Here is a 12,154-nt window from a genome sequence, read left to right as displayed (position 1 = left end):
GCCTAAGACCTCAAAATTTAGCCTGCTAGGGCAAAACCTTGATTGTTCCATCTTAGTTACAGCTCTCAGAATAGAAGAGTGAGTTAGATAAAGGGGTTTTTAAATTTTAATTTTTAAAATCAATTTGAAACTGTTTTAAGTTCTCTAAAAACATTGGGATACATCTGAACAACTTCATCTCCAGTAGAAACTTTTTAAAAAATACAACAAAAAAAAATTAACAATTAATCAACAGTCTATTGTATTTCCTTTTTCAAATTTCTTTGAAAAGAGAAGCTGCTTGTCCAACTTACCATAGCAGCTGCGGTGGCTGCAGCCTGGGCAGCCGCAGCTTGGTTGACCTGGTATTGGGCAGCCTTGATCTTGGCTTGTAGATGGGCAGGAGGGTGGAAATATTTGCACTTTTCCCGAGAGCATCTCCCTTTAATGTAATCCATACACACGGTGACAGTGTTGTCATTGGTATCAATCATAGCACTGTCAGCAGGATGGGCAAATCGGCAGTCATTTTCTCCTCGGTTACAATTACCCCGTTGATACTCTCGACATACCTGTAGGGTAATGAAGGGGGAAATAATCAGGAAAGTCCTGCCGAACAGAATCCTTCTCAGATTGGAATTAAATATTAAAAACAACAAGAATAAGAAAATTAGCAAATTCACAAGACAAAAACACAAAGATTCATAATCTGAATGTTGTGGCATTTTATAAATGAAATATTTGAGAAAGCTGCCAATGAAACTTCAGAAAGAGAAAGATAGCTGAACTGTTACTTAGTTCTGCAATTAGTATCCATGTCCAAACTGTATCCTTTCAAAAAAGAAATAAATGCATTGTGTTAATCATAGTGAATAATCTAAGCCATGTAGCCTAACTTCTTTCAAATAATCAGAGATCTATTAAGCAAATTTTATAATACACATTACCATTTTGTAAATCAATAAGTGCTTATTATGTGCCAATAGTCATTTTGCTAATCACCTAGAACACAAAGAAAGACAAAAATACTTTCCTGGCCCTTAAAGAATTTATATTCAAATGGTCCAGAAAACATATAAAAAGTAATACATAAAAAAGAAGAGTCTGGCCGGGAGACTGAGTTGAGACAGCAGATCTCCTCCCAGAGAGCGATCTGCAGTTTCTGGAGATAACAGAACATTACAGGGGAACTCAAGAAGCAAACTGAAATTAGTGATATTAATACTTCATCTAGGAAAGGGCTGCAGGCTGGTGCATTTTCTATCACAACCACTGTGGGACAGCACCTGCTAAGCTACGGAGGGATTGCAAACTGTGTTAGTGAAAACAGAAGGACTTGATTGACAAAAATTATGGATCCCTGAAGCATGGGAGAGGAAATGAGCAAGTCGGAAAATGAAAATTATTTCTATTCTGTTAATTTTCAATAGACTGAAATATGGGTGGGGATGATTAAGGTTAATTAATTAATGGATGATTAATGACTTTTCATTATTGGTACACATATTATTTACCCTTGTATTATAACAATCCTTTGCTATTATATCTAAAGGTATTGCCTTGTATTCAAGATTCCATGATGTTAATTTCTAAAATAAAATATTTTGAAATTAATTAAAATTCACCTTAGATACTGGATCACCTTCCAACACATCTCAGTGGCTAGTACAGTGCTTAGCCTCCATCAGGTACTTACTGAGTAAATGCGTGCTGATTAATTGATTTAAGTTCCACTAAGTCCAATCATGTTGCTCCACATCTCACTACCCAATGGCTCTCTATCACCTCTTGAATCAAATATAAAACACTCTGCAATTATATCTAAAGGTATCGCCTTGTATTTAAGCATGATATTAATTTCTAAAGTAAAATATTTTGAAATTAGTTAAAATTCACTTTAGTGACTGGGTCACCTTCCAATACATATTCCAGTGGCTAGTAGAACACTTTCCCTCTCATCATATACTTAGTGAAACAAATCAATTAATCAATCAGTCTTTACTCATTAAGTCCAACCATGGCATTCCCTACCACTTAATAAACTCAATTGGCTTCCTATCAATTCCAGGATCAAATATAAAACCCTCCATCTGGCATTCATAACCTACCCCCCTCCAACACACACCTTTCTTGTCTTCTAACAGCTTCCACTTTCCTCCATACCCATTGAGTTCTTGAAGCAGGAGGTACTGGTCTCCATGCTGCTCCACGGCATTTCATTTCCCTACCCCAACATCATCTTTGTCTATCCCCCTTCCTGGAATGGTTTTCCTGTTGGCTAAAATCCAAACTTCTACAAGAAGCCTTTCATCACTCCCCCCCTCCAATCCTTAATTCTAGTGCCTTCCATCTGTTGATTATCACCAATGAATGCATTCTCTATTGTTTGTATGGTTAGTTGTAGGTTGTCTTCCCATTAAACAGTGAGATATTTGAGAACAAGGTCTGTCTTGTTCACCTGCATCTATATCTCAAACCCAGCACATAGTAGGCACCTAATAAATGTCTAGTGACCAATTTGGATGAGGAGTTGATGGACTGACTCAACAGTCTACTTAGTGAGCTATTCCAACCTTTCCCCACAAGAGGGCCTTCCAAAACACATAATCTCCTTACAACCCTTTTCCATTGGTCCTTGTCCAAGGAAATATTTTCACTTTTGGACTTCCTTTTTTGTATTTTGGGCAAATAGAGACCCTGAGTTCTTTATTCTTATAATTAACATACAAAGAGGAACTTAAAACTTGTAGTGACTTAAAAAGTCAAAGTATTTTCTGATTTACCCAGGCTAATTAAATTGAAAATCTTTCCAGTGTTTTGTTCCTGTGATTATGATTAAAAGCTATATGCCATTGATTAAGAAAAGGGTCAAAAATGGTAGCACATAAAACTGTATGCTTCCTTTCATTATTAATCCAAAAATGGTTACGCTACTCCTACTAAGTGAAGAACTTTGTCATTTGTTTGTCACTTGCTTGGAATTTGGGAGGCATTTTTGCTAAGGAACAATATTCTTTGAGAATAGGAATCTGGGTGAATCCCCAGGGCCTGTACATTTCCTGGCACATGGGATGCACCAAATAAATGCTTTCTGATTGCCTACAGGGAGGATTCCCAGGACTCATAATTACGCCATCACATACCTGAACATCTGAAGTATGACACTGAGTACTAAGAACATTTCTTCCTCTGGGGCAATGGAACAGTCAGTCCTTCCTTTTCTCCCCTACTGGCTTAGAGATAGGAAGATATCCCAAAAGGCATCTCCCCAGAAGGGTAGAAGCAGGGCTGGTAGGAGGCCTCAGGATCAACCAAGCATTCAATCAATCAACAAAACATGGCAAGTTAGAGATTTTGCTACTGAGGGAGATGATTAGCTGGAGAAGGATTTGATTCAGAGGTTTGCAATAAAGATCTGCAGAGAGATCAGGGCCTCTGGCTCAGGGAAACCTTTGGGCAGTAGACCCTAGGAATACTTCTCAGTGATGTGGTTCCTTATAATTTTCTTTGGGGTCTAGAGCTTATCTTCTTTATGTCTCACTGCCACTATTTGCATCTCCCAGCAAGGATTTCTCCCTGTTCTTTGTCCCATTAAGAAACAGAACAAGTCTAGCACAAAACTCTGTGTTCTAAGTGATTTTTCTTGTTAAGGGGACACATAAATAAAGAGAGGGAAGAACAAAGTATCCCCCAATGCTTTTTTTTGCTCTCTCAGAACTTTTGGAAAGATAAAGTAATGCAAAGGATGTTAACAGTGAGTTCCCTGTATATACGGGATGGTGAAAAGATGGATATAAAATTCAAAGCTAGACTCAAGCTGTCACAAGCCATTTTAGCTGAAGTAAGAAAGACAAGGTGAGGAGTTGGAGGCACTGCCCATAAAAACACTTTTAGAAGTGGGGGAACAAGTTAAAAGCTTCTGGAGGTAAGAGAAGAATATCTTTAGCCTTACTCCAAAGCTCTTCCCTGAGGGGAAAGAGGGGGAGCAAGAAAAAAACATGGCTTGGCAATGATTTGAACAAAAATTAAGAAGTAGACAAAGACACAGATACCTGCAAGTAAAAGGACCAGGGTATCATCAAAAGCCTAATGAAAAATAATGATGGATCCCTATTTGGTTTGGATAAAATTGAGACAACCATTAAGAAACCATGTGCTGATGAAGCCAGAATGAACCTGCTAAGTTGGATTATGGTCCAATGATTTGAATACATTTGGGGCAATGGTATATTGGGACTCAGGTGAGGGAACCTTGGATTCCATCCCAGTTATGCCATGTACTGCCTGTGAGACCTTACGTGAGACACATATCCAGCTTCTATAAGCCTTGGTTATCTCATCTGAAAAGTGGACATTGAGATCCCTTCCAGGTCACATTCTCTAATCTTACAATTTAAAAAGGATCCAAGTCAAACATATACATTTTGTTAACAGTTTGGATGACTGATTTTCAATAGGCAAAATAACTTACATTATAAATACATTATTCTGTTATTAAACTGAGTCAGGAAGTGGCAAACACGTTTAACATGTGGCTTTCATCGTAAAGAGAATGATCCGATATGTGTGATTTTTTCTTTCCTATTGTTAGCTCTTCAGAGGTGAATGATTTGGGGCATCTCCTAATTTGTTCACAAAGGAAGAAGACAGCAAGTGAATTATTACTCTATCTGATAACTGCTGTTCTTCAGGCAAGGGTAGCAGGAAAAATAAACTGAAGTGGAACATTTTTTTTTTGTGGGAACTTTTACATGATTTCAAAAACCAAAAATTACATTATTTATTCTTTAATCATTTCATGTCCAAGCATTTGCATTCCCATTTGGTGTTTTCTTACAGATAGAGAAGTGGTTTGCCATTTCCTTCTCCATCTCATTTGACAGATGAGGAAACTGAGGTAAATAGGTTGAAGTAACTTGACCAGGATCATAGAGAAGCAAATCTCTCTTGCTTTATTTGAATTCCTGACTCTAGGACCAGTGCTTTGTGACTTTGGCACCACCTAAATTACTATATGATTTAGAATCAGAGACTTAGATATGAAATGAATCTTAGTAACCATATAGTAATGACTCCTTCATCCTGTGGAAGAAATTGATAGCAATGGATTCTGAAAAAGCTTTTGATAAAATCCAATCTTTCTATTAAAAACCATAAATATCAGGGACAAATGGACTAGAATAAGTAGACAAATGGATAGAATAAGTAGCATTTATCTAAATCCAATCACAATTATATGAAATCAAGACAAAGTTAGAGAACTTTCCAATCAGATCAGGGACAAAGCAAGGACACTTTTAAAATCAATATCACTGTTTAAAGTAGGGTTAAATACTAGCAAGAACATACTAGAAAAAGAAATCCAGGAAAAAAGCACAAGTAAAGAGAAAAGTAAATTATTATTTCTTTAAATAATATGAACATTATGTAGTGAAACCTAGAGAATCAATTAAAATTAATTGAAATCATATCTTTAGCAAAGTTATAGGAGATTAAGATTTGAAAGCTCATAAGAAGTAAGTTGTAGAGCCAGAATGGTGGATTGCAAAACAAGCATTCTTTCCATTATAGTAAATAGAAGATTTTAGCATAATTCTCTCAATCTGTACATTCAGTTCTGGGGCTCAATTACTATGAATTAAAATTTTTATTTCTTCTCACAAAAGCTTATTTTCCTGAATTCTTATTCTCAGCATACTGCATTTCTATCCAGTTCCCTTTCTCACCTTCCATGATAGGCCTAGAAAGTACTATGTTCTCACCTCCCCCTCTCAGGATCCCTAGTTTGTTTTCTTTAAAACGTATCTTAAGTGCCATCTGCTATAAAAAGCCTATCCTGACCTAGGTTGGTGTTATTGCTACAATTATGTTGTAAATAATTTATATTTACTTATCTGTATATGGTATTATTAGGTCTCCTTTCCCTACCATAGAATAGAAACTCAGTGAAAGTAGAGAACTGTTATTTTTGTCCTGGTATCTCTAATAATTAGCATTGAAGGTACATAGTAATATCTTAATAAATGATGAATGAATGGTTAGATTGATTTTAGAAAATAGCTTTCAATGACTTTCAGTAACTTTCAGAAATGTGTGCACAATATATTTGATTAAAATATTTTTATTTATATACAAATATATATATATATGTATTAACATATATTATGTAATATATATAAATAAAAATATTATTAAATTAAAATAAATAATATTATTAAATAAAAATAAAAATGAACAGAATTCAAATCAATTTCAGCTTTTTTTTTAAGTCTTTAAGGAATTTAACATGTTCCTTTGATCCAGATTAAATGGCTGGATTTATTGGATTAATTGGATTAATTATCATTCGATTGCATTTATAATCAATACTGAAAAAAATTCTCATCTTATCTGAAAACAGCCCAAAATACAAACTAATTTCACTCTTCTCCAAGGCTTTAGGGAATTCAGCTCACTTTTTGGACTCATTTTCTCTTCCTTTCTAAACTCCTTTACTACTAATATTTCCTATTTATCTAAATTTTCACTTAGATGGACAGTTGGAATAGATTGAAGTATTGATGGAAAAACAAAACCACATTCTCCCTTTATTAACCAGATTATGGATATCAATGGCAGCCTTTAAGAGAGCCAGACTTAAGCCACTGAAGCTGGGAAATTTCAACAAACATAAGACAAATCCTAGAAGTTTTAGAAGCTACACCTCTGGAAATCATCATCCATGGAACAGGGGACCAACTTCTGCTTGCTGAGTCAAAGCATCTGACACTGTCTATAATAAAATTGCACAAAACCATGAAGAATGTTTCACGTATGAGAGAAACATCCCTGACATATCATTAGCAAATTACATTAGACAATGAAATGTATTATTTCTAGAATTTTGGTCATCATGCAAAGGAGGAGCATTTTCAAACCTGGATGAAATGAATTTGGCCTCTTTCCTAAAGAGGTACAACATTCTGCTCTTTGGAAATGTGGAGTTCCCGGCTCTATGCTTTAGCTAATTAGAAAGCAGATGTTTAACAATGTATTTGAGCCACTAGTGATAAATATGAAGAGAATGCCTATGTTGCATGCTAAGCCAAATTTATGTAAAGACATTATCCTGAACAGTATACATTTGTTTGAATTAAATTGTTCTACCAACAAAACTAATGACCTTCTTTTATACTATTAAAAACAATTATATTAAGTATATAATAAGACTATTTTAAAATACATTTCCATTTCTGGGCAAATATCAGATGAGCAATTCAATATTCTATAAAATTGTAAAGGGAAAACCAGTAATAAAAGATGGTGGAAAGAGCTCTGGCTCTGAAGCTGAGGTATTTCTGTTAAAAATCAATGACTTCAAAATGAACAGTAGTTATTTTTGTCATTTTCAACTCTCCATATTATGGTGATTTGAAACCATTAACAACACAAAGTGCCCCGAGACTCCGGCAGATTGGCAAAGGGGAGCATAGCTAGATTTCAATCAAGGTTGTGGGAAGATGGCAAACTAGAGATCAACAAAGTTGTGACTTAATACATCCATTTTTGGAAACATGCTTTGGACTCATGCTAGAAGAGACATGAAATCATTTCTACCTTTTAAAACCTCAATCCCATTTTTGGACATATATTTGTCTGAGAGATTTGAGTAGACACAGCAGATCTCTTCCCAGAGAGCGATCCAGGAACTTTAGGGAAGAAGGAAAAACACTCTCTCCTTCATAGAACTTTAAATCAAACACCTAGAAACAAAAATGGGTGCTGAGTAATGTCTAAACATATAGTGGAATATGAACATAAGGGACACTATTAGATCAAGGCATTGTGTGCACAAAGACTACGGGAAGAGCTGATTAAAGTGATGCAAAGGGAAATCAATAGAGCAAAGGAAAAAAATGTGACAAAGTTCATAATAAGACTTTAAAAAAAACAGCACTGAAAAGAAAGAAAATCCAGATTGTGATAATTTATCTTGATCCTAAAAAACACAAGATGAAACACTTCCTTTCTTAGAAGAGGTGGGAGATTATTCATTCAGAATATTGTATATGTTGTCTGACAAGTGTTCTGAATATTAGTCAGTTTTACTTAACCAGTGCTCTGAATATTAGTCAGTTTTATTTAACCATATGTTACAAGGTCAGCTGGGTGGTACAGTAGTAGACAGACATTAACTGTGTGACTGTGCATAAGTCATTTAATGCAGTTTGCTTCAGTTTCCTCATCTGTAAAATGAGCTAGAGGAAGAAATGGTATACGTCTCTGCCAAGAAAACCCCAAATGGGGTTATAGAGAATTAGATGCAACTGAACAACAATAAGGAAGGTTCTGTGCAATGGTAGGTATGGAAGAAAGTAATGGTGATATAAAATTATAAAAGGCAATAATCAACTTTGAAATTGCTTCAAAGAAATAGAGCACCAGCATGATAAATGTGGAAATATGTTTAGAAGAACTGCCTGTGTTTAATCTATACTGGATTACTTGCCATCTAGGGAAGAGGGCATATAAGGAGGGAAGGAGGGAACAAAAGATTTTGCAAAGATGAATGGTGAAAACTATATTTGCATTTTGAAAAATAAAAAAGCTACTATAAAAAAGAAATATGGCACCAATATAAAAATATCCAGTGCAAAAAATAAAAACAAAAACAAAAGCAAAAGCAAAAACAAACAAGTGAATTGTATGAGAGGAGGAGACTGAGGACAGAGATTGATGGCCAGCAGCAGAGAGTAAGGACACTGCAGAACAGGTGGAGATGACAACAGCCTTCCTTCCCTCTCCTTGCTATTATGGCTAGGAAGTCATTTCCTCAGTGATTTCCTCAGTAGAATGATTCCCCCTAAATGGCCACAAGTCCTATTCCTATCCACAGTACAGATACTTTTCCAAATAATTGCAAATTTGGAACCTCCTGGATGGTGATTTTCTCTTGCAGCTGCTCTGCCATGCCCACAGAACAGAAATCTCCCTGTCAAGTTCCCAAGAAGGATGTGACTAATACAATTCCCAGGGGGTCGAGCAATGTTCAAAATCAAGTGAACCCAGAAGTTTCTGGTGCTTCCAAAATGACCTGGTAATGATTGGAATGATCAATGCCACAGCCTTCAAAGCTCTACCCTGGCAGCTAGGTGGTGCCATAATGCACAGAGCAATGGGCACAATCACTCACTAGCTATGAAACCAGTTTGCCTCAATTTCCTGATCTGCAAAAGTGGATAATAATAGCCTTTACTTCACAAAGTTGTTTTTATGTGTCAAAGAAGATAATAATTATAAAGCACTTAGCACAGAACCTGGCACACAATAAGCCATTAAGAAATATTTTTTTCTTATTATATATGTATATCAAATTGCTTACTGTTTCATGGAAGAAAGTAGAGAATTAAAAAAATGTTAAAAGATGTTTTACATGTAATTGGGAAAAATAAAATATTATGGGGAAAAAAGACAATCATTTACTTCTATATCCAGTCACAGTGGGAAAATGCTCAGAGCATCAGAAGATTAGTGTTCCAGCATTTTAGCCAATACTGTGAATGTAAACTTGGTAAAGACTCACAAATTTTCATTTGGAAGGAAATTCGAGGTCATATCGTCCACAAACTCTTGATATTGTTAATTTTTTTAAACTATGTGTCCATATATGTATGTATAAATATATATGAACTCTTTATGTATAGTGGGACAAACTATTTCAATATTTTGAGTTTCCTTTGCAATCCTATGTATTTTATTTCAGATGTTTGAAAACATAACTGTGATAAGACATTTATGGCCTTCATCCAACTGGCAACCCAAGGGATCCAAGAAACAAAACATGTGGAACTCTCCAGCTTCAGACCAGCATCTTCCTTTTTACATGTGAAGATATACAGTCTCCTTAAGGGTAATTCCCTCATATCTAGCACAATGCCTGATACACAGTAGGCATTTAATAAAATTTTACTGAATTAAGGAGAAAACTATGGCATTTACATCATTTGGTAACCAATGTGCAATTCTCTAATTTCAAAAAAATTAATCACAAAGATTGCAAAATACTAGAGAAATAATGAGTGTTTTTGTCTTAGTAAAGGAGAAGTGACTACATTTCAAGACCTAATTCTAATTAAAACAATTGATTTATTTAATTTTTCCCATTAATATTTTATTTTTCCAATTACATGTAAAGATAGTTTTCAACATTCATTTAGTAAGATTTTGAGCTCCAAATTGTTTCTCCCCCCTTCCCTTACTTTCGCTCTCCCCAACACATCAAAAACTTATTTCCATATTAGCCATGTTGTAAAAGATCTTCCTCAAAGAGTACATTGGCAATTTAAGAAATGAGGAACATCCCAAAAACAGACTTCAAAAATGAATAAAACTCAAGAGCCTCCATGAGAAAACAAGCCATTCATTGACATCATAAGGTATTCATCCTCCTTTGACTAAAGTTAATTAGGTACTTTTCCCAAGGATCACTTTTTTCCTGTTCCTACCCACCAATCAATTCATAATGATTAAATACTGACTAATGTAAGGATCAATTTCAGATAGTGAGTTATAGTTATAAAGAGAATCTGTGTTCACTGGTACAGGGAATTCCCAATATGGAAACTTCATCCACTAATGAAGGTAAGTACTTCTCTTCTATATAGCCTAAGAGCCTAGATCATTGAGAGTTTGAGCTACCTGCCCAGGGTCATTCAGGAAGTATGTATCAGAGGTGGGAAATTAATCCTATTCTTCCTGGTTTTAAGGCCAACTTTCTATCCAATATTACCACTGCTCTCATAATACAGAAAAAGAATAAAATAGTTTTGCTGTCAAAGGTTTAATAGTTTTTTTTTTTCATCATCTGGGATGGGACCCTTTCCCAAAGATTCAAAGCCTTGTCTGTAAACCTCATAAGGAAGGAACATAGCCTCAAGTACATTGTGGCTACATGATAAAATACCTGTGTCTGAGAGTACAATATGTCCTAGATCAATTTTATTCATATTTTCTAGTCACAGATAAAAATATGAAACAATGCCGTCTTCTGTTTTCAACCACAAATCATTATTTGGGAAGCAAATTTATAACAAGTTGTCAGAGATACCAATATAACTCTCTTAAATTCTCAATGTTCACCCGTTCTTTCATCCATCAAAAAAGGCTCAAGGTCATATAAAATATGGTTACCGCTGTTGGGCATTTAAATAAAGGAGAAATAACTTTTGCTTCAAAACTGCTGGCAGTTCTATATCCATTGATTTGCCTCTGGGGTATGTTATAATCTCCCAGTGACACTGAGAACAGTTGGGTTATCTATATACGCTCTTGACCACCACAGTGGAATTAGAAATCCAGGAATTGGGGATTCTGGTGAGGCAGAAAAAAGAAGAAAGAACCCCAGTTAACCTACAGTTACCCTAGGGACAATTTAAAAACTGGTCTGGGTACCAGTGGTGGATGTTCAGAAGACAATTAATGATCCATTTCACAAATATTTACTAGTACAAGATGTTATGATAATACAAGCTATCATGACAGGTTTTATGAAGGACAGAAAAGTGAATATAACATGGTCTTTGGTCTCAAGGAACTAATGGTCTGTTAAAGGAAATAGGAGGCAGTGTGGTTCAGTGGGAAGAAGAGGACCTGGGTTCAAATGCCATATCTATAATTATTGCCTGTGTGACCATTACTTCCCTTCACCAGAACACAGTTTCCTCATTAGAACAATGACCTGTGAACCCCTACAGCTTGAGATCTATGCTCCCTTGATTAATGAGGGTTAAACATCTATATAAAGACTCCAGAAGAACTTCAGATGCCATTTGCCCAGTGAAGTATGAGAAAGAAAAGGGGCTACTGTCTAGAGAGACCATTCTATGCACCAATCAATGAAGAGAACTCACTGAGAGTTCTCCCAGAAAAACTCTTAACAGATTTTTATGAGAATCAATGAGAACTCATTGAACCAATTTAGATTTTTGAAAACCATGTTCAGATTGTAGCAAGGGCCAGGCAATGGAGTATGAATACACATGGATGACCAGATTTTAAAAGAACATTAATCTTCAATACATCAGACTTCATCACTATGGACACTTCCTTCATGGGTACTTTCCTCATCTTATTCTCTGCTATCTTTTCTATCTCTTTCCAGAAATTATTTCATCAAGAATTCCTTCACCATCTAGAG

General features: G+C 35.4%; 1 protein-coding gene and 1 long non-coding RNA gene across 19 annotated transcripts in view; one reads left to right on the top strand and one right to left on the bottom strand.

Annotated features, from left to right (window-relative positions):
- LOC141560193 (uncharacterized) overlaps positions 1 to 6,762 on the top strand; it is a 50,184-nt gene extending 43,422 nt beyond the window's left edge. The window contains exon 4 of the long non-coding RNA XR_012487648.1: positions 6,578 to 6,762. This is a non-coding gene — a long non-coding RNA (uncharacterized LOC141560193). The remainder of the gene's footprint in view (positions 1 to 6,577) is intronic.
- MBNL1 (muscleblind like splicing regulator 1) overlaps positions 1 to 12,154 on the bottom strand; it is a 248,565-nt gene that overhangs the window by 18,601 nt on the left and 217,810 nt on the right. For all 18 annotated transcript variants that reach the window (XM_074298022.1, XM_074298033.1, XM_074298035.1 and 15 more), the window contains one exon: positions 294 to 551. In XM_074298022.1, coding sequence (XP_074154123.1) covers positions 294 to 551 — 258 coding nt within the window. The remainder of the gene's footprint in view (positions 1 to 293; positions 552 to 12,154) is intronic.

Source organism: Sminthopsis crassicaudata, chromosome 3 (assembly GCF_048593235.1).
Source record: "Sminthopsis crassicaudata isolate SCR6 chromosome 3, ASM4859323v1, whole genome shotgun sequence".
Lineage (NCBI taxonomy): Eukaryota > Metazoa > Chordata > Mammalia > Dasyuromorphia > Dasyuridae > Sminthopsis > Sminthopsis crassicaudata.
This window is presented reverse-complemented; position numbering and strand designations above follow the sequence as displayed.